The 23390-nt window shown below is 40.7% G+C and overlaps 5 protein-coding genes across 5 annotated transcripts in view; all 5 read left to right on the top strand.

Annotated features, from left to right (window-relative positions):
• The first annotated feature begins 3054 nt into the window (after positions 1–3054).
• LOC123987655 (tetra-peptide repeat homeobox protein 1-like) lies at positions 3055–4043 on the top strand. The gene is made up of 2 exons (XM_046284992.1): positions 3055–3424; positions 3719–4043. Exons 1-2 carry the CDS (start codon positions 3115–3117, stop codon positions 3862–3864), a joined length of 456 nt encoding a protein of 151 aa, XP_046140948.1. The 5' UTR covers positions 3055–3114; the 3' UTR covers positions 3865–4043.
• A 2004-nt stretch (positions 4044–6047) lies between these two features.
• On the top strand, positions 6048–6635 carry LOC123987672 (dirigent protein 10-like). Its single transcript, XM_046285129.1, has 3 exons — positions 6048–6059; positions 6138–6399; positions 6466–6635. Exons 1-3 carry the CDS (start codon positions 6048–6050, stop codon positions 6633–6635), a joined length of 444 nt encoding a protein of 147 aa, XP_046141085.1.
• Positions 6636–11027: 4392 nt separating this feature from the next.
• On the top strand, positions 11028–12474 carry LOC114876735. Its single transcript, XM_029188525.2, has 3 exons — positions 11028–11063; positions 11466–11721; positions 11882–12474. The coding sequence occupies exons 1-3, from the start codon at positions 11052–11054 to the stop codon at positions 11950–11952; spliced, it is 339 nt and encodes a 112-aa protein (XP_029044358.2). The 5' UTR covers positions 11028–11051; the 3' UTR covers positions 11953–12474.
• A 3992-nt stretch (positions 12475–16466) lies between these two features.
• On the top strand, positions 16467–20425 carry LOC114876734 (streptococcal hemagglutinin-like). The gene is made up of 4 exons (XM_029188524.2): positions 16467–16522; positions 18557–18845; positions 19118–19606; positions 19731–20425. Exons 1-4 carry the CDS (start codon positions 16490–16492, stop codon positions 20000–20002), a joined length of 1083 nt encoding a protein of 360 aa, XP_029044357.2. The 5' UTR covers positions 16467–16489; the 3' UTR covers positions 20003–20425.
• Positions 20426–22636: 2211 nt separating this feature from the next.
• Positions 22637–23390, top strand: part of LOC114876729 (glutamate receptor ionotropic, kainate 2-like) — an 84102-nt gene continuing 83348 nt past the window's right edge. Inside the window, 1 exon segment of the mRNA XM_046285057.1 lies at positions 22637–22860. The gene's annotated coding sequence lies outside the window, so the exon portion shown is untranslated.

Genomic DNA, 23390 nt, shown 5'->3' on the forward strand with positions numbered 1-23390 from the left:
TCTGTACCCGTAGCACCGCAGGAACTGAGAAACGCGGTACGCTTTGTACACGTCCTAGTCTAATTCCTCGATTGTCGGGAAGTTTGAGAACGTGGCCGATTTTCGATCGTCTCCGGCAACTCGTTTCGACCACAGCAACCATTGTACTCGCGTAACCAGGCAACCGGCTAGTGGCTTTGGAAATTTATAATAGAGATAAATTCGATTTCGAATTCGAAATAATAAACCTAGCTATCCTAGCCATCCCAGATACAAATCCTGGTTATGCCAATATCTTCAAACGAACATAAACTTTCATTTCTGCTTACCTAGAGCAACGTCGTATTCGGTTGGCCATCGTCTGCATTCGTCTTCCATCCATGACGAAAAAGGTTCCCGGTTTGAAAAAGGTGACTACGATTCAAGAATGACCCAAGGACGATTCTGTTTCTTTCCTTCGATCGGCAGCCATGATACGTTCGAGATCAGAAGACAGAGGCTACCGAGATTCCGAGCAACAACTTTCCATCAGGCATCACGGGGGAACATTGCCGTACAAGCTGATGCTAAGTGAGCTTTTATAGGTACCATACGCGAACACGTGGGTCGGTGAACTTATCGGGGGTAAGGGCGGGGCTGATTCAATGATCTGCTCGACCGTGACGGGGTGGAAAAGCTCGATCATTCGTTGTAAAAAGGTGTCAACTGCATGACGCAATGTCGGATCGAATCGGACACATCGATACCACACCCAATGGGAAAATAAAAATGGTACCTGCCTTTTGGAATTTCATACACTTTCATACAAAATATTCTAAATTTTCTACTCTTTGAAATACCCGTATTTTCCTTTAACCCTTGTATAGAGTTAACCCATTATTATTTCATAATGGAGGGAGCCTCAAGAGATTTTCAGATATTCCAACAGGAACATAATTAATAATCGAACATCAACGTGGAAATGGCTAACCAGATATCCGGTTATTAACGCAAGGGTTAATTGTACCTAGAAGGGAACTGTAACTTGTAATAATCGCATGTACCAATCAGTGAATTCATTTACAGTTTCGCTGTAAAATAATTTGGTTATTGACTGGAAATTAATTCTACGTGGACTGGAAATAGGGGATCGAATTTCCGCAACGTTTTCAACAGTTGTCTGTTGGAACAAATTAGCACGGTCAACGATAAACGTTATACGACCGATGGATAACCAGTCCACGCAATTCACGTTTTTTAAACGGCTTTAGTAATCCTCTTCTACCCCGTTTTCAACTTTGTAACGTTAAGCGGTTAAGCGACAGAACGATGAGCGTTATATCAACGACGAAAATGAACACCATCGATTCAAATCTATCTACGTACCCGTGACACGTCTGTCAACGTTTCAGTACATTTTTTCACTTTTATCTGCGAACACTTCGATTGACGTTTGTAGAACGGTATAACAATCGGCCCTCGTTGCGATTCAAATATCTGTCACATACTTCGATAATAAATTATCTCATTGATTCGATCTTCGATTGTTAGCTACTCCTATTTTAAATTAAAAGGTACAATGAAATACATTACCATTGATTTAATTTTATATTTCACGTATTTGTTTTTTGAATTATTATCAACGCGTAATAAAGCGAGTGTTTTAAATTATAATAAAAATATGAATGCATCGCGTTCGAATGGAAAAATTCAGTCGATTCAATCTTACTTTCCATTTATTCATATTTTAAATTATAATTAAAATACATTGCATTGGAACAGGAAAATTCAATCGATACTACCTGAAATGTTAAATATCCATTGTTCGTTTTTAAAATTCAAGCATTTCTACGAATTAGAAAAATTCCTGAAGGTAGAGATAAAAATTCTAGAATAATTGCGTTTTTTTTCTAGATAACAAGATTCTCGGGTCTTCCGTGGTTTTGTAAACGAGTCGTGTCATTAAGAATCGGTCCTCGGTAGGTATTCACGGAACGGAGGGAGAATTATTCAAAGAATCGTGTCTCCGGTCACCTTTGCACCTTCGAAAGTGCACGCAACGCCCAACAATGATATTCCAAACGATCCGTGGCATGGTCGATAATCCATTACTAGCCTGCTGCCACTGTAACACACTCGTCTATGACAATGAGATCGTCATTCCAGGCGACAATTGCGACCCATGGACGACGCGTGGGCTACGCAACCCGTGCCTCGCCTAAACGGATGTACAATGCAAATGTGTCACAAATATACTGTCAACGCGTTCACCTAATTTCCATACCTCTTCGTCTGATAAACGAAAGAGACAGTGAGCAGACGATTCTGGTCTTCTTCTGTGAAGGTCGCGATGACAGGTATCTTCGAGCTGATGTTGATAACTTTATTATCTCTGAATTGAGGTTCGCTATTTGCATTGATGCAAATTTTTTTTTTTATAGTTTCATAATATTTTATAAGGAAAGTTTGAAAAAATAAAAATATTTACTATTAGGAATGCTTAGATTATAAAACCCTAAAAAGTTTATTTCTGAATTTAATTACCAATCAGATATTCAAAAGGATCAAGATAATTTTTGTTTAGACTTTTTTCTTACAGCTTCATAAGAGTATTGAATAAGCAAAGTTTTGAAAAATGCAAATATTTATTGTTAAAGTTTACTTGAATTATATAAATGTATAAGAGTGTAAGATTATCAAGCTAACACCCTAAAGGGTCTATTTCTAAATTTGATTCCTAATTAGATATTTAGAACACATTGTCCTGTACGATCGAAAGAATGGTATGCGCGACACAAGGTTGAAGGTAAGGCGTAAAAAAACATCGGTGAAACGGATGCAACGCGGATCTGAATTGGAACAGGCGACCTGCTAGGCACGGGCGGGCTGCGAGGCGTTAAGCGTCGCTCGTGTGTCGCCGACTGTGTTAATGCTGATAAGCGGAGATACAGCCACGCGCCTAGGCCGCAGAGAATGTTTGGCGTGTCCTGTGCCCCGCCCTTGGGGTTGGCGGGAGCAATAGACCCGACGGCGTAGACAATGCCCCTATAAAAGCACCTTCGAGCCAGCTCGATGTCAGCACATCCACTTCAGCCATCGAAGCAACGCTTCCAGCAGTTCGCCAACACTCGAAACCCTTCAGCAATCATCTGAACCATGTGCACCCTCGTAGCGGTCCTCCTCGCGGCAATGATCTCGGCGGTAGCAGCAGCACCATCCGGTCTATTGGCCCCGGGTGCTGCGCTGGCTGGACCTATCTTGGGACCTGCTGCACTTAGCGGACCGATTCTTGGACCCTCAGCCCTTGCCGGACCGGTGGTCGGACCTGCTCGCCTCTCCGGAGCGGTCGATGGTGGCGCTGTGGTGACTGGAGCCGTGGCTGGTCCATCGGTCGTTTCCGGTAGCGTCTCTGGACACGGTGGCTGGCCCGGCCTCGCCGCACCCGGATGGGGTCACGCAGGATGGGGTAAGCGATTGTATAAATTCGTAGGCTTCTGTTGCAGATAAGTGGACGTATGAATAGCTTGTTATCTTTGATTGGACTTTGTTAAATCGTGTCGACGTTTTATTTATTCCTAGACGGAAATAACCGTGTCTAATTCAGGAACATATCGCAATGATTTTCACAATGGTCGATAAATTGAACCATGCTTGGTTTAATTTTTATTTTAGCGACGCTTGTCGGTTGTCCGGACTGTGTTGGCATTTGCAGCATATGTAAATTGTGAGATTATAACACATCGATGCGGTTTGTTTTTAGGAGCAGTATTGTCCGGTCCAGTGTCACCTGCTGCAGCTTTAGCTGGTCCCATCACCGCCCCAGCGCTTATTGCCGGACCATCCGGCAGCATAGCGGCTGGAGCAGCTGGAGTCGGTGGCATTGTCCGTGCGCACGGACACTGGTAATTCACCCTATGCTGGACCTCCATCACCAACGACATCTTCGACTGATCTCCGATGCCTGCCATTTTTGAAACCGACCGCGCCACGATCTCCCTCATTTACCGCTAGTACCTCCATCATTATATCTCTTATATGTATTCTGTGTACATAACAATGTTTCATATATGATATATTATGTTATAATAAACGCATGCCACTTTGGAGAGGAATTGAATAATTTTGTTCATAGAAGTTATGCGATCTACCCCTTCAACCCTTACGCATTATTTCGAATGATAGTTAAATACTAATATTTCACAGAATTATTTTCAAATTTCAAACATTTTCAATATCAACGATTTTAGGAAATGGATGGTTGCGAATTTAATCGTAAGCTTCAACGTCCCTTCTGTAAATTGCAGTTGCAGTCGAACAATTATTTAAACCGTATACAAAGCTTAATTATTATTACCAAGTGAATAATGCAGCAATTACGGGGAAATGTTGCACTGCAAATTTCAATTACTGGTAAACAAGTTAGCTTAATGCGGCCGCAAAGTTGTCGGGTATAGAAGATTAAATACCGTAGCAGGTAGAATAGTGTTTCACAAAGTTTCGAGCATGGAAATGTCCTAACGGTGTTATTGCGATTGTTGAGTACACCAACCACTCGAATTTCAGAATTATCTTTATTTGCTCTGTAATGGACAGGTTCGATGGATAAACCCTATTTGTCTAAGCGACAAATGACCCAAGAGTAATAAAAATAGATCTTTGAAAAGTATTAAACTGGATAGGAAAAAGGATTAAAGCTACACCCTCGGTGTTGCAGCAATTTCCCAACGAACAAGTCAGAGAGTAGACACGTAACCCGTTGGCGGGACCGTGTCAACGTTGGTTCCCGATTAAAGTGGCATAGATCGGAGGGCTATTGTTCTAGTCGGGATATTATCGTCCGCAAGGCCGTCGGGCACAGTGACGTCGACCGTTCCCCATTTCACGAGCCATTGTATTGTCGTCGTTGTACACGGTGGGACGATACCTGTCCACCTTCGCCGGTAATTGTAGGAAATTGCTTCAACACCGCTCCAATCAGCCGAGTATTCTCTCTGTCTGTCAGAGGGTCGACTAAACAGAGCCAACTGTGATATCCGAGCATTTCCATCGCAGCTTTGTTCACGGCTTTCTCCAGCACCACTTCGCATAGTTCGCGTACACCCCCTTTAATCTCCGTTTTCAATCGTGTTCGCCCCGGTGGGAAATGCACCGGCAAAGATGCACCACGGAACCCTTTTCGTAGCCCCGTGTTCCGTTCGGATCCCGAAGGACTCCCGTAGGAAATTATTAGCGCCATGCCAGCTTGCATTACCATTTCAAAGGGACACTCGGCTCGTCCCGGTGGTTCGTGGTTCCTAGACGCACAGCAACAAGTACGACCAGTCGTTAAATCGGACGCTTTCCAACCGTGCAACTGCTGAAGCGACCACCATTAAACGGAAACGCGGAGCACTGGTTGCGTGCCGAATATGAAATTCAAGTAGATGAATAACGTAGCACGCTTCGATGCCTTTTATCCCTGTTACTATTACAGCAAATATTTGCACGTATCTCTTGGACGCTTAATTAACGTCTTATAGATGGAATTAAAATTGTTCGAGTTTTCGAAACTGTTCGTAGCTTTTGTAATTCTGACGATTGTGACAGGGTATCTTCAAAGGGTAGCTTCATTTAACGATTCAGAAATTTTCAAAGCAATTCATTGAATTATTTTGGAACTTACGTGTAGCGAGGCGAATGAAATTTCTAGCTGTTCTTCAATAATCACATAGAGATACTCGTCATTCATTAACTACACTTATCAGTAATGTATATTTAGAATTACTAAGAATTTTGAAATATATTATCGTTTGAAATGAATGAAATCAAGGCAAGGAACGCAACGAATCCTTTACCCGCGTGCCGGCACCGCACATCCGCGATACTACGTCGCGTCTTTTCGTCCTGCCGTTTAATACCTCACGCATACACGTACAGGAGAAATCCTTCCATATGGAAATAGATGGTGTGACATTTCCTCGTGCAAAAAACGACAAGAAAGCGGGATATTCAGGGTCAGAACGGTGTATAAAAGCAGATATCACGGGGTTAATTGGCAGTCTCGCAATTAGCCTGATAAAAGGTAATAGCCGAGGAACAAAGCAGCAATCATGAAATTCTTGGTAAGATTTTCAATTTTATTTTTATTTTATTCTTGTAGCATAAAAGAAGATTTGAAATTTTCCAATATTTCCATGTAGGTAGTCCTCTTAGCGATCGCTTCGGTCTGCGCAGCAGCTCCCAGTGCAATTTTGAGCCCGTTACTGGGTGGAGTGGGTGTCGTTGGGCCTCATGTTGGACCAGCGGTGGTCGCTGGTCCTGCAACTGGAGCCGTCCAGGTAGCTGGACCAGTGGCTGGTCCAGCAGTGGTCACTGGAGCGGTAGCTGGTCCATCAGCTGTCGTTGGATCGGTTGCTGGACCCACTCTCGTCTCTGAACCCGGTCTTGGCAGCGTCGTCGTTGGTACGTCTTCAATTACCCCTTTACTTTAAGACTCCAAAACAATATATGAATAAATAAATTTTGCAGGTAACTCCCTGGTTTCCCCAGCACTAGCTGCACCCGCAGTGTTAGCCGGCGCAGCAGGCACAGTCGTTGCTGGACCAGCAACTTCAGCGATCGTCGCTGGTCCTGTTACCAAAACAGCGGTGATCGGTGCCTCTTCTTCTGCAGTCGTCACTGGAGGCGGTCACTGGTAGTGACATATGAAAACGAGCCTTGAAATCAACCATATACCTCGTGGCTAATCGAACACTGTAATAAGGGCGACTTTATACTTTTATTCTAGTTGTATTCTGTTACTGTCTATGCATACCGGAACTATGTACGCTTATATAAACGAATAAAGGGAATTGTACTGAGAAGATAATTTTCACAGCATATCTTCAAAAATTTCTAAGTCTTTTCAACCGCAAGTTCCCTAAAGATCCATTAAAAGCGTACGCTTCATACATCAGGAATCAGCGTCGAAACAGCGTCGGTGGGTTAACGATATACCCACACGAAAAGGCACGTACGAACAATTTTGCAATTGTAGAACGCGCTTAGACAACTCCTCGTCCCTATCTGGCATCCTCTTCATGAATATTTCAATGCACACCTCCGTCGGGGAACAAGTGCAAGAGGAAATGAAACGCACCTGTGGTGCATCGGGTTTCGACGATGCCTACGCGAAAAATCGACGAGATGACGAAACCGGTGGAACAATGCATACCGCGCGAGTTCCATTCGATTATGCAGTCACGATCGGTTCACTGTCAAGTACGGCGTTTGACAAGTAGTCGATCAACTACCCAGATCGTCCGTTCCTTTCTCGTTTCCCTTTTTCCTTTTTATTTCCTCGACTGGAACTGCTACCGTGCTCATGGTTACGAGAGTGGAACGGATTTTCTCTTCAAGGATCTGTAACGGTCCTTCGCGAGCACGCGACCGATTTATGGGACTTCGAGATGTCAAGCACGATAATCAGTATCAGCAACGAGCCGTATCAGCCGCGTGACATTATCACCCTGATAAAATCGTGAAAATATTTCAGGCTATCGTTGGAGCGAGAGTTTTGAAAAAATAATGCTTTCAGAATATCATGCGTGAAGAGTGTATAAGGAAAAATGTACCAAGGAATGCATAGTTTAAGTACAAAGGACGAAAGAATGGAATCACGAGCGTAATAGACATTCAATTGAATTTTTAATTCTATTGTTTATTCCTGTTTAATACATCGAGGTTTGGATTTCAAAGAATCGTGACACGCATGTCTGAGCTTGAATACACGATTCAATAATGAAGATTCCAATAAATATTGATAGAATTTATATACACATGATCCATTGATCGAGAATATCGAATATTGTGAAAATATGTGAGTTAGCATATGAATAAAGGAATAATTGTTTAGTGGAATTTCATCAAATTTCCATGTTACACGATTTAATTCGTTCTAAATTCTCTATAACAAGTATTATTGACGCTTGAAAATTGTTGTGACAAAAATATCATAGTTCAATAAAATATGATTTATTAGCGTTAGAATAGCTCTTCCATCTAGCACGATTTCATCGATTCTAAATTCTCCGTTCGCGGCTAAAGGTGGGCTCGATAATCAGGCCACAGGCCACAGGCCACGCAACAATTTCGATGATCGACGATTTTCCATTTTCCATCGTTCGCGCGACCCTTCGCTAACCTGCCGGGTCATTTTATTATTCCATTACCTCGCCATTTCCGTGTCGAAGCGGAAGTAAAATTCGGCCAGTAGCAGGCCGAATTCGTAACCGGTCGCAGACGGTTTACGTGATCCTCGTTGGAATTCACATCCAGGGACCACTGGATCATCGGAGTTCCCGAGGGTTTTCCTAGGGAAAACGCCATCGAGAGTCGATGCCGAAGCGAGAGATATTGAAAAGTTCGCTTCTTTGTGACGAGCTCGAGGCTGGTCTCCCCTTTTGAAGAATACACGTTCGATTCGCGCTCACTCTTTTCAATGCACCTACCGCTCTTTGTATCAAAGACTATCGATTATCGAGAACTTTCTATCGCCATCTCGTTTCCGTTTCATCGATTCCACCGGGCTTCTGTTTTCTCGAACCGATCGCATCCGCTCGTTGTTCGATTCTTCTGGAGGGAAACGCGGGATAACGGATAGATTATTAGACGCGAATCACGGATTAATATTTCCACGAACGGGGGACTAGGTCGAGTGAAAATTATTCAGGAATCTTGGCTCGAATTGAAATATTTCGATCTTTTGTATCTACTTGGAACGTTTCACCGAGACGATTGGGAAAAGGTACACGGACGCGGAACATACATATGTATATGCCAGCCATCTTTAAACTTACACTTTTACGATCGATGATGTCGGGTGGAAAAATATTTTCTGCTTTTCACGATGTAACGCTGCATCCGAGTAATTCGATACGAATGAATTTTTCAGCAAAGGCGACGGTAAGTTTGTTTGCTTCAAATATTTCAGCCGTTTTTACAGAGTATGAAAGAATAATATTTACTGGAGTCATATGCTAGCAATATATTCTTTATGGCTACACTATATATTTCATACACCTTTTAATCAATTCCCTAACATATGTAGTTAAGAGTTAGAGGTAATTTTTCTTGTTCAACACGGGTATGTCAGGTAACAACGATTACAATAGAAACCGTAATTAGGCGGTCGAAACAATTAACGCGTTAGCGTTGGCAGTGGCCGAACGGATCACATTAACAGACGGATCTTGGTAAACGTGCATGCGAGTGGAGAATTAAATGCAAATAGTTGAGCATGCAGTGTTCTGCGAGGTCCATGTTCGTACACATCATAGTCGATATTGCGTGTAACCACGAAATGTTTTCATTTTTCATTTTCCATCTGCATCCACCGTTCAAAGGGCTAAATAGTGTTTAATTAACACGTTCGATTTACGTTTGTGTTTCCAATTAAGCAGTGAACGGTAATTGCGTTTAAAGGAACGTTCGTGTTTTGCAATCCATTTAGGTTTGTTATTTCTTAATATATCAAAGATGAATTATTTTGTCAAATTCATATTTTTTTAAAGGAACTGTATGTACCTCATCATCAAGTGTTTTCACGTTGAATGCTCCAACTTTCCAGCAAAGAAGAGGAGAATTCAGGCCGAGACATTCGAGTCTCGAGTTTCTCCGATTATTCTGTCGCCGGGGAAGCTCTACCCCCTAAGTTTCGGGGAGAGTATAGCGTTTCGTGACAGTTTGGACCGAGACTTGGCTGTAAATTCGAGCAGCCGACGCGAAGCTCGCCGTTTCCAACTTGACAAATCCGCCGCGCGCAATTACATCGTTCCAGGCGGGCGGATTCAAAGGACGAATTACAGCGGGGGTCATCGTGGAAATCAGTGGGACAGGGGTGAAAAAAATGCTTGGTTAGACGAGCGGCCGAATAAAAGGCTGACACGAATGCGACAGTCCTCGCCTGTTTTATTTCGCTTTGCATCCGTTGAACGATCGACGCTCGTTTGTACTTTTACGCTGCTGATCCTTTTGGGAAAACCGACGTTATTGCGAATCCTTTTTTGACACTCTTCCGCCATCGTAAATCCATCCCTTTTCTTTTTCATACCTTTTTCAAACGTTATTACAGGAATAAAATTGATTTTATTTTCAAGCTACAATGTATCTCGGTTCAGCGTTAGATGTTTAACTGCGCTGGTTGTTTGAAATTTCAATTCTTCGCACGTAACATAACGAAGGATACATTTCGCGAACGACATTTAATCAAATAATTTTACGTCCAGGCTTGATGAGAAATTTAAAGTTTCCAATAGAAACTCGTGTCGAAGTTGCAAAGTCATAAATCAAAAACTTCGTTTCACTCCATAGTTTCGTTTCCTTCTTGCCTGTTACTCGAATATTAAACCAAAGATGATGCTTGCTCGGTGAACCGAACTTTTAGCTCTAACAAATCAATGTTTCCACTCTTCCAGCCGTTCGTTGTCTCAATCTCTACAAAGACCCACGTTTTCTTTAATTTTTCTCATCCTAAAATAACTTGGAAATTCAAATTAATTTTCGAAACTTTCCATATTTCTTAATTACTCCAAATAATAAATAACAATATTCTCAGATAAATTCTGATCGAGTTCCATTCAAATGAACAGAGAAACAACGCGGTAGCCAAAATGTTAATAGCTGACTGTTTCGGCAATTAATATTTGTTCCTAAGCAAATTACCCCGTTACGTTGTTTGCGTTTATCGAAGAGGGAATACAGGAAGTTTTGTGCTGAGAATAAGCGCGGAACGAGATCATGAGCAAACCTACGGTCGGTTTGCGTTGCTTGCTATCGGGGAAAATTCAGTTCCCTCGTAACAGAACCGTTATTACAACAAGTTGTATATAGTTCGAGGTTGAAACACGTCTCCGTGTGATAACAGTTCTCGTCTATGACGTTGGACCCGGAACTCGCCTACTCTGATCCCGTCCATCGTTGACCGCACCCTAACTCGTTTCTTATTCATACTTTCATACGGGGTTGAAGGTTGCATCGTCGAGCTCTTCGATGTTCTCCATCGAGTATATAAGTCAGTGTGTCAGGAGGGTTGAGCATCAGTCACCAGTCAGTTGAAGACTAAAGCAACAAACAACATGAAGTGCTTGGTAAGAATCAGTAACATCGATAATTTAACCCTTTAACCAAGTAGTAATCTCGCAATAACAGCGAAAGAGTTAAAGAAACAGGGAGCTAATCATCAAACTTAAGCCCTCAATTTTCTACTTTATATTCCCATTACAGTAGCGTTAATATTTCCTGTACTATTTTCTACAACTGTACACTTGCCAAGAGTTTCCATCACTATCTCATCTATGAAATCACATTTCATGGCTTATACGTATCGTTCATACTTCGTATATCAGTGTTGCGCCGACAGAATATTCTGGCAAGCTCAATTATTTGGCAATGATCCAACAGAACGGTTCCATAAGATTCCTATCTAAAAACAGAATCAATACCGTTCAATCTGCCTAACAAACTAAATTCTACCAACGGGATGTCCGCAGGTTGTCCTCGTCGCCGTCCTGGCCATCGTCTCCGCCGCCCCCGAACGCGAACGCCGTTCCCTCGGCTGGGGACACAATGGAGCCGTAGTTCTAGGTGGTTTGGTACCTGGACTAGCTCTTGCTGGACACGTGGCTCCTTCAGCTGCAGTCATCGGGCCCGTAGCTGGATCTGCAGCCGTTGTTGGGCCTTCTGGGGGCTCCGCCGCCGTTGTTGGACCAGCTGCTGCTTCTGCTGCCGTCGTGGGACCGGCTGCTGGTAACTTGTTCATCCTATCTGCTCCTGTTCTCATTTCTATTAAAATTAAAAATTACTGGACAAGAGTAGAATATACAGTTGAGAAGAGATGGAAGATTTCAAAGAAATTATTATCTTTCACAATGATAAATGGTAAATAACTAACCGTTTGATTTTTCAGGATCCACCGTGGTGTCAGGTCCCGCGGGAGCAATCGTTGTGCCTGGCCACAATGTCCTAGGACACTGGTAGATCGCAACCACCCCGGATTCGACCCCATAGCTCAAGGCAACTCGAACCAACTCCCTCGTCAATCTACTTCGAGCGGAATCTCGTCGACTACCATTTTCGAGACTTCGATCAAAGCTGACCGTTGTTTGGAACGAAAGACCCTATAGATTCAACAATGAAATAGTTCGACCTTTTTTTCTATTATATACCGTAGACTCTTCGAGCGAAACTCTTTCATGAGTTTCTTCCTTTTGTAATTAGCTGTACCATTGTTACTCTTGTATCGTAATAAATGAATCTCCATCTTGTACTCCATTATGTCTGCTTTACTTTAGAATTGATCGACTTAATCTTAACAGCCAAGCTTGCTGATTGGCTTGGTTAATTCAAGTTTACAGTGAATGATCAAATTATTAAAGCCATAATATGAAAAATGGGTTTTTCGTGTTTATGTAGAAATAGAGCCACTTTTTAAGGTTTTTATATTGTGTAACTTTTAATTAATGATTCTTCACTATTAATATACAAAAAATACTTATAAAAATAAACGAATACATTTAAAAGATTATATTTACACAAGTATGTATGTTAGTATTTCGTGACGCCGCCTTTTGCTGCAATTACTGCCTCAAATCTTTTCATTTTAAGCAATTCATTTTGATTGCCTTATTTCTGGCCCATACTTTTATTAGATGTTCAATCAATTGACATTCCTACAAATTTTCGATGGGGTTCAGGTCCAAAGAATTTTCAGGCGAATCAAAATCTTTCACTTTTTTCAACTGTGTATCATAACTTTACAAGCATCAATACATCATAAAAATGTAATAAAAACTCCGTTTAAATCGGTTTTCATTTAAGAATTGATCATTTTTATGTAAAATCATCAATTTATGCGAGTAGCTCTAATTTGATCACCCACTGTAGAATCACCCATGTGGTCATAAAGGATATCGAGTTCTGCGAGGACCAGTTGTTCCAGTTTTTAACTACTTTTAGATTGTTAAACGCATTGCTGCTGTTCCCTCGCCCATAGCCGTGGCGAATGAAAGGATACATATAATAATGACTTTGCCGCCGTTCCAGTGTTTTACTGGATCTCGGTTTGAGAGACTAGAAAATTCGACGTATGACATGTTTGAGAATAAAATTATTTATTTTGAAGAAAAGGACATATTGTGAGAGGATCCCACGGTACCCGACTGCATACATTTGTCTATTTTTATAAGTATTTTTTTGTAGATATATTAATAGTGGAGAATTATTGATTAAAAGTTATACCAGGTAAAAATCTTAAGATTGTGGCTCTATTTCTACACAAACACGAAAAACTCATTTTTCTTACCATGGCTCTAATAATTTGATCATCCACTGTAGAATAATTACTTCGCTAGAACGTTCAAACGATAAATATAGCAAGACAACCTCGTATAATCACTGTATTATTACTCAGTAATAAATTACAGGTTTTGAATACAATTAAATGTTTGAAGTAAAAGTAATTATTGGACACGGTGATTTTATACAGTTAATTAACATTTTAGCAGGTATCGCTTTAAGAAATTGATGTTGAAAGAAAATTTGAATTTAATTTCAAAAGATTCTTTATCATCGCAAATGCAACGAAATTTGTAATTACCAAATGCTAATTAAATTCCATGTAGAGTGTGTCAAATCAATTGATTTCCGAATAAGCATCATCAATGTGACGTATCAGAAAGTATAATCTGTCACGTTGACATGTTTGTAATTAACTCATTAACGACAAAATTGATACGTGTACGCATTGAATATATTAATCATACCTAAACGTTAATAAATAAACAGCGAAGTCAGAATAATACATGTCAGTTGATCCTTTAGCTAACACGTTAACGTGTTTGAAATTGTAATTATAATTGCAGTTCTGAAGTAACCTATTTTCACGTCTCGTTTACAAATTGGCAATGTTAATTGAAAATTTAATTATCAAATACAATAATATAATTCCAGACTATGTATGCTGTTCGTATATTATATTATTTTTGAAATTATATAATGAAATTTAATCTTTATTTGTTTCAGAGCATACGAAATATAAAAGAGAATATCATGATTTCATATAGAAAATCGAAGGTATGAAGCAAATATAAGGTTGGTAATGGTGGATATCGAGTGACACACAATGTTTTTTGTAGGTTTCAGAGCATACGAAATATAAAAGAGAATATCATGGTTTCATATAGGAAATCGAAGATATGAAGCAAATATAAGGTAGGTAATGGTGGATATCGAATGATACACAATGTTTTTTGTAGGTTTTTAAAATAAGTTTATTATCTGATAATAAAAATTTAAATTACACAAGGGATGAGGGAAAGAGTAGAATTTTCCATCGTGCCAATTACAAGGTATCCATCGTAATTGCGACCGAAAACAAAAAGGGAGTGCGACCAATCGTCGAATTGGAATTTTGCACAATGAGATAAACTCCCATCGTCGATATTCATTGTAATACTTCAGGTCCAGTTATGCCGGGATTTAAATGGTTATTTACCATCCTTTCAGTCCCCACGCGGGAGCAAGGGCGGGTGCGGCTACAACGGCAGCTGTATTATAAACATTAAATTTATATTAAACCGTGAGCATCGATCTCGATCGTACGATTGCACACTCGATAGATATTCAGAAGCAATGTGTAATATCGCGATCGTACAATTACATTTTAATGAATATTCAGATTAATATGTGATAAAACTTGTTTAAAAAATTGATTACTTATAAACGTCTGTTTCGAGTAATGAGAGAAAATTTTCAAGTTGAACGTGATAATTTATAAAATATGAAGATACTTACGCGCCGCGAGGAGTTTAGGACCAGCGGCGATGGCAACTGGAGCCGCAGCGATTTTGGGACCGATCCATCCAGCCGATAGAGCTGGACCCCCAAGGATTCCACGGCGTTCTCGGACCTCCTGTTCGGGGTAGGCCGCGACGATGGCGACGATGGCGAAAAGGATCAACTGAAATTACAAATAGATCCATTGTTATCGTCGAATGTCAGATAATTGATAGAACTTTACTCTGTCGCATTCCTTGACACTTCAATTATCCTCTCAACTGAATTAATCAATTAATCATTTGCGGTCGTATTTATCAAAGGATGGAAAATAGAAAGAATTATCTATTTTCCTAATAGCTACTAAGAATTATATCCAGATACAGTAATTGAGAGTAAGTATACACCAGTAAAGGGTTAACAAATTAACAAGCAGAATAATAGTAAAATTATAATAATCTTAAGATACGATTAGTTGAAAATAGAGGCAATTAGATGTGGATTCGAAGGAATCCAATCTTGTCTGCACAATTGCGGAGTAGATGCTGAGATCTCGGTATAGTCTTACCAGGGATTTCATTTTGTCGGTTGTGGTAGATTGCTTGAGCTTCTTCGAACTCGAAAGTGCAAGCGACTGATGAAAATCTTAGCTTCGACTTTGTCTTTTATACTCTTATTTTCCTACCTATATACAGTAGAACAGCGTGTACGTCATCCACCCCGTAAGGACGCGTGTTTGCCGGGCGGCATGGCGGCTGCTCGCCCTGCCAGGCAATCCTCTCGCTCGTACCTTGTCGTTCCAGCGGGCGTGGTCGAGACTTGAAATCCGTAAATCAAGACAAGCGATCTAAAACGATGAACTCGTACAGAGGCAATGTTGCATCAGAAATCTCGATTGAGCGCTCCGCGGCTGGTGGTACGTACCGTTGCACACGCAACGTGGTGCGAATGTTGCAGAAGTTAAAACTGGGCCATCGGCCGCATATTAGCATATTTTACGGGCGGAAAAATATTTCCATCGATCGTTACGCGTCGACGTTACGAGGTAACACAACGGGGAGAGAAAAAAATACGAATCGTACCGGGCAGACCCCATTGGGTCAGGATTTAGGGTACGGGCTACAAGATGCAATCCACGGCCAGTATTGCGAAACATACTTTCGATTGCTGCATTAGACGGCCTTGAATTGATTCAAACTAAAATATGTTTGATCGCGATACAGGGAGGTAGGAAATTCTGCTTTGAAAGTCCAGTTTGAAATGTTACAACACAGAAAAGCAATTACCCGTGTCCGTGCGCCTCCAATATACGATTTTTTTCGTTTGCTTATTTTTTTATTTCATACGGTTCAACGTTATTTATTCCCCCGGTCGGTTTAATTGTTCGCACGCGTGAACGCGGTTGCACCATCGTTCCTTTCAATAATTGCTTTTAGGTGTTCAGAATTTTTTAAAGAAACCTCCCTTGTTTAGTTCATAAATTAATAATAGAAATCGATTGGCATCTACGGAATTAATTCACAGTGATCAACAGATATCAGACGCTATACCGTTCTGTCTCACGTTTACTTCAGTCTTTGTTCTGGCGTCCATATGGAATTCCTAGGATTGTTCGCGAAGAAAACAGGGTGCGGTGAGCTTTTTTCTTAACTCATCATCGTAATAGAGTATATAACCGTTCAGGTCGGTTCGCGATGAAACAGTTAGCGATTCGAACTGGTCAGCGAGGAATTTTACGGTAATGGAGAAAAGAAAAGAAGCCACGAGGTTGCTGGTAAGTGTACGAAACTTTATTGTAGCTGATCGAGCGATTCGATCGAAGATGCGATCGCTCAGTTAAGAGACGGCGCGCCGCGGCCGGTTTCTGATGAGAAAACTTTAATACGTTAGTTTGTAATGCGCTTCTGCGTAGTCCGTGAAATATGAACGATCCTCTATCTGTGACCAATGCTCGTCTGATATATAGATCAGCCTGGTATTCACTGGCAGCCGGATAATTGAAACGTATGGCCGCGTTCTGTAACTTTGATTAAGACGGGTAATCCGTAGATTCCATTTAAATACGGTGCTCCACAGTAGAATTCCGCGGATGATCTGTTCATAACGTACTGACGTTTGGTTACATTGATATTCCCAGCTGCTTCTAAATGACAAATTTACAATTACCAGGGATTAAAACGGGATCGATTCGAGTTTGAACTTCGGCCCGGTAGAATTGCGAGCTGGTAAACCACAACGCGGATCACCTCATTCGTTTACTAATTTATTAACGCATTGCCGACAAACAACTTTCTCGTGGACAATGTTCAACATTTTCCTTCTATAATTGTGCAAATATATTCAAACGACAGATGTAATCCTGTCGAACGAGCGCACTTTTTCTGCAAACTTTATTAAGATATTATAGCAAAAACGAGGAATAGGAATGAAGCTGTTCTAGCAATTAGCATGTTAATCAATGTAAACAACGATATTTATTCGATTGGTGAAATAGAAATAGTAATAAGAATGACAGCAAGATTTGTCAAGATAATTTTCCAATTCTTGGCCGACGCTTTGATGCAAAGTTCTCGAAGGAAGTGGATCTCGGAAGATTCGACCGAATGCTGGCCACGTAGAGAAGCACGTAACCGCGGTGGCGATGACGTGTTCATGCGCGGCACGTTTACCGGAAACCGAGTTATGCAAATTCACGATGCGTGCGACTCTATCTGTTGGCCAGCGCAGCGCTCCGTTCGGATACGTGACAGATATTGTTTTCGAATCACCTGAAGCGTTGACGCGACTCGCGACGATGGACACTCGTGGTTAAATTATGATCAACCTGGTTTACTCCAATTACATGGTTCATACTCTGTTATCCATTACAACACACCACTGATAACAGATATCGGTCTTTATTTACTATTTACTAGGATGCCATAGTATAACTGAGGATAATTTGCAATTTTTTCAAGTAAAACTAAAAAAGATTTACATTTTATATAATTAAAGGGTAGAATATAAAAATAGGTAACAAATAAAAGTGCTGCAGAGTGAGAATTCAAAGCACAAAGGGTTAAAATTGAAATCTTAATAAATTAGACCAGAAGATTTATTGCAGTTTGAAGAATGAAAAAAGAGATCAGAATAATTTTCAATCTCTTTGAGTAAAATAAAAAAAATAAAAATCGGTTACAAATGAAAGTGCTGCAGAGCAAGAACTCAAAGCACACAGAGTTAAAATTGAAATCTCGATTTATTAAACCAGAAGATTTATTCTATTCTGAATAATGAAAAAAGAGATCAGAATAATTTTCATCTCTTCAAGTAAAATAAAAAAAATAAAAATCGGTAACAAACGAAAGTGCTGCAAAGCAAGAACTCAAAGCACACAGAGTTAAAATTGAAATCTCGATTTATGAAACCAGAAGATTTATTCTATTCTGAAGAATGAAAGAAGAGATCAGAATAATTTTTTTTATATATTACATCGTTAAAGGGTTGAATATAAAAATAGGAAACAAATCAAAGTGCCGAAGGGGAGAATACAAAACACAAAATGTTAAAGTTCGAATCTTGATTCATTAGACCAGAAGATTTATTCCACCCTGAAGAATGAAGAAAGAGATCAGATATGTTCTATTAGCGTAATATTTGCGAGCTTAACGGTGTCCCTGTATGTAGATCGGCTTAATAAACGATATTTACGAGCGAGATTACTTAGAAAAGCATTCCAACTATTGTGTCGGCGACCCACGCGTACCGTGGATAACGCGTCGAAACTTTTGACACTCGTCTCAATAAATCACGCCTTATCCGTTTTCAGTTACGGTTAGCAACATCGATTCTCCTAACGTCGGTTCACGCCGACGTTTCTCCTTATCATGAAATAGTGGGCGTCGGACAATCTGCGCCACCGTTTTTCGTTGCTCCACTTTATGGAGTTGCACCTGCGGTGACCTTGTTGGCCCCGGAGCCCATAAAAGAGACTGAAACGATTGTCGCCGGTCCCGTGACTACCACTATAGTCGAGGGATCCTCTTCCGGACCTGTGACTATCCTATCGCCTGGTAGTTCCAGTAAAATCCTGCAAAACACGGCTCCATCGATCGAAGGTAATTCTTTTACTCTATTTAAAAATATTTCGAATACAATTGAAATTTTTACGAGTCCGTACTCGATGTCGAGATAGAGGTACGAATTATATAACCGAACCAAGAGTGCTGAGATCCTATTACTCGACGCAGCTTTTATGCGATGCATAAAACGAAGAATTTATTGGAATCACGTATCCTTCGCAGAATGCGCGAGTTTAACGGGTCCATAAATTCGAGCTTGTTCGGAGGAACACGCGTCTGTTGTGACATAAACAGGAATTTTATTTCAGAAACGACGAATATATCGAGTGTACCAGCGGATGATTCGGTGCTCGTTAGAGGAGCGTCGTCTGGTCCGGTAACGTTGGTAGCCCCTTCCGATAATTCCGTCGCTATCGGCGTCGCTGATAACGCAGCGTCAGCCGGAACGGAAACAAAGAAAGGCGTCGTTGCTACGTCAGCGAAGGCGTCTGTCGCAATCGAAAACGCAGAAGAATCGTCGCCGACCGCGGATGCATCAGCGAACACGGCGGCAATTAAAGAAACAATAGGAATAGCGTCAGCGAACGCTGTAATAGGTCCCTCCACAGGTCCCATAGTTATTACTGGTCCAACAGCACCGCCGTTGCCTATTGCTCTCGCTACTTCAACATCTTCATCAGCGACTGTTTCTGCTTCCACGACTGTTACTTCTATCAATGCGACTACCACAGCGGCTGCAAATGTTTCTAGTATCTTAACTGATGATGGAGGAAACGATGAAGCTCCTCTTCTCACAGGTGAGGATATTTTTGAAAGAGGATTAACTTTTTTTTTTTCATTTTCTAAATTAAAATCGAATGTCGGTTTTAAGAGATCCAATTTGTAAATCGATTCCAGCATCAGGATACTTACTATTTACAGAGGCGACAAAGTCAGGGAGGATCGAGGGTGTAGCGTCTAGCAGGAGTTCTCTGACGACCGGTTCCGGTAACACGGTAGCATCAGCGACGACGAGAGTTAATTTAATTCCACCTGGAGCCACGATCGCAGTCGGCGAGACGCCTTTAAGTAACGTTGTCGTATCAGCGCCAACAGCCCCGTCCGTGCTCGTTTCCGGTCCCATGGGAAGAGTTTCCGGCGTCGGTGCTTCCTCGCTGCTGTTCAAAGCGCCCCTGTATCCATTGCAGCGTTAACTGCTTGTCCCATTCGTTGTTCCTCCGGGGTGAAGATATAAAAGTAAAAAAAGATAAAGGAGGGAGAATCGTTTCTGACGCTTGAATTACGCGACGTTTATTCGCAGACGCTCGACATATCCTTTCTAAAGACAGTTTCGCTCTGTTAACGTCGAGACAAGCCGTGCATTCGTTGACATTGCGTTGGCGACACGACACAAGGAAGGGAACATGTTGTGCAAGGACAACCGGAGACCAACCAGAAGCAAGGAACTGGCATTGATGGCAGCAAGTTGTTTGCTTGAAAACCACTGTTGCATACAATGGCTGCGATATTTTTCCCACCTCTTCGTATCGTTGCGTGTAGCAAGGTGCAAGAGTTTCAGGGCCTCGGGTTGATTATAATAACGGTATTGTTTTTTTATCATATTTCTTCGCAGTTCGATGTATTTCTGTAGTCGTGATTTATTGACACCTTGAACGGGACAATGGAAATAGATGCACGCAGCGAAACAGAATGCATAACAATTATTATTGAGGATATAATTTCTTTATTTTCAATTTTATATACCTTACATTATTAGTACGATTTTAGATTAATTCCTATTAACTTTTACTTTTTATATTCCATATTACCATGATATTAATTAACATTTCTCATTGAGAGGAAATAGTTGTTACGTTACGAGATCTATGAATGCTAATCAATTTCATCATTGTAAACAAAGTAAGCGATCTAATGAAATCATATTCATCTACTTGATCCAGTTATCTAGTATGTGATCGAAGCGGCTGGCGCAACCTTTGCTTTGGGTTAAATCATAGCAAACAAGCCGAACCTAAACCGTACGATTAAGCTTGAAACTCAATTATTACAGAGTCGCTTTCACTAGGCAAATCGACTGTGTCGAGTTGGCTCACTATGGACTTTTGACGTATACACGCGTTTGTTCGTATTTGAATCTCTTCCAGCCTATACATTTTGTAAGAGTGATCCAATCACACGATGAATTTATTTGATCAGCTATCTCTAAAAAAAGAGCAATCTCTTTGAAGTATTATAGTTTCAATGTCACTGAAATGGCACACGATACTCGACAATTCTAACAGTGACAATTTAAATTTCATTATTTCTATGATTTAAAAAGATTTTTTATTTTGAAATTGCACTGTGTGCAGTGAAAATATCTTAAGTCTATCTCATATCTAATCGTAGCCTACAATGCTACGCTATATATAACTAAGCATTTTAATTTGAATATTTTTTGCTCATGCTTCAAGGTGTAAAGAGCTTGATCAAGGAAGCCGTTCCTACGCTATCTTGCTTCTCACTTCCACCACTTCCTGTGAGACTCACGGATTGAGCCAAGCTTGTTATATCGGTCAATCCTAGAAATAGACACGATTTAATTAATTCAATTTTCTAATAAACGCTTCACATAAAATGATACGAAGTTTATTATTACCAGACACTGGAACTATGTTCCTAAGCTGGGGATTTATCGAGTTTATTCCTGGTAAATTCAAAGGTCTTAGAAAATCGAGATTAATGATTGGCTGAGAATGAACTCGGTTCATCTGGAAAAGAAAAAAAATAGAATCGTCAAAAGGAGAAACGATACGTTAATGTCTCCATTTGCACGTCCGGTAAAAAAGAATGGAGACGAACAGCCGCGTTTATTATTGCAACGAGAAAAATGTATTCTACATAGCGGAGAAACGTAAATTAAAAATGAGCCGATTCGTTTAAATTTTAAACATCCTCCCCGCGTGGGAAATTTTAAATAGCTCTCATCTAACGCAGACAAATGTGTCTTTCCAGTTGAATGTACGAACGTCACGGCTCGTTCGTTTTAATTTAATGTATTCATGCTTCGTTCTCCTTCGTCAAAGTTACACTTATCCGTCTTGTTTCGTTAAATACCCTATACTGTACTTAGCCATCACGCCTTGGAAACATAAGGCTTTTGAAAATTTGAAATATGAACTTTAAGACAAATAATTTTGAATTTGAATTCTTTACTTTGCCTTATTTTTAATTCTTTATTTTACATTTTCATATTTCGAAATCAACAATCGAATAATTTTAAGAAATCGAGGATAGAATTGTTTCGTACCTCCAGACAAACGAAAAGCAGCAATCCGAGGAAGGTGAATCTCTTTGCAACCATTATTCCCGTTACAAACAATGTCCTTTGAACTGGTAAACCTAAGTATGTATCTGCTACTGAGTGGATCACTGTACAATGACGAAATACTTTCCCGACTACTTTATATACCTGTCCAAAATCATTATTCTTACGTTCATCTTTAAGTCAAAGATAAAGCTGTCCGTGCCAAATCGAAATGTACGTCAACAAATTCTTTCATCGACGTTCGTGTGTAACAGACAGGACAGCGGATGATTAAAACGAGAATCTCGTAAAAGCACGAAAAGGTTCGTGTGAAATGAAAAGAGATACGGTAGAGCCGCGAGCGTACACAGTCACGCGTTGAAAGCAATGTTTTGTAATAACGCGTGCGACAACGTGATGAAAAAATATGCGCGTCCGCGATTTCGGACAATAAGCAAGTTTCGTGTTTTAATCGAACGGGAGTGGCGGTATCGAGGGGCGAAGGGAAACGCGGTCGAATTCACTCGTCGAACATTTTTAATCGACGCGTCGGAGTGAAACATTGATTTCGCGGGATCGAACGAGCCGTAAACAATGCTTAACAAGCGCATCGATTCGTTTTTCTTTTTGTTCCATTTTTTTTTTTTTGCGTGGAAGAATCGAAGCGTGCTGTTTGACGCGGTTACAATCATTAACAGCAATTCGTTCAGTTTTATTGTTTCGATCTCGCGAACGATACTCGGTAGTGATGGGATCAAGCATTTCGTAAGTAAATTCAAATACTCTGTAAGTATTGAAATACTATAAGTTTATAAGAGTTGTGCTAAAAATTCCATCCTCGTGATGTGAATTCTCCATTGATACGATTCAATCTAATCTCCTTTTATTTTCGTGTTTTCCTTTCGTTTACTAAACTTGAAACCCGATGATTCGAGCGAGTATTTGGCAGAGGATCGAGTTGAATCGGTCGGTTGCGTGCCATCAAACGTACTTCGCCCGGCTGATCCACTTTTCGCCATCGAGAAATATAAATGGCCCTTTAATGAATCGTGTGAAAGCATTGCCTGACGCGAATCCGATTACCCCTGCCTCGGGCGAAATTTTATGGAGCTCGACGAGATCGTGATTCCCTGCAATTTCTACCCTGAGCCCGCGCACCTCTGCCCTTGTTGCTCGCTAAATGAATGCCGCACCTAGGAACACGCAGTCTAAGTGAACAATACCTGATTCAACGAACGGCGTAAACATCCCTTACAGAGCTGGATCGTTTAATGGAACGAACGTTGAAAATGCAA

This window comes from Osmia bicornis, chromosome 3, assembly GCF_907164935.1.
Source record: "Osmia bicornis bicornis chromosome 3, iOsmBic2.1, whole genome shotgun sequence".
Taxonomy (NCBI): domain Eukaryota; kingdom Metazoa; phylum Arthropoda; class Insecta; order Hymenoptera; family Megachilidae; genus Osmia; species Osmia bicornis.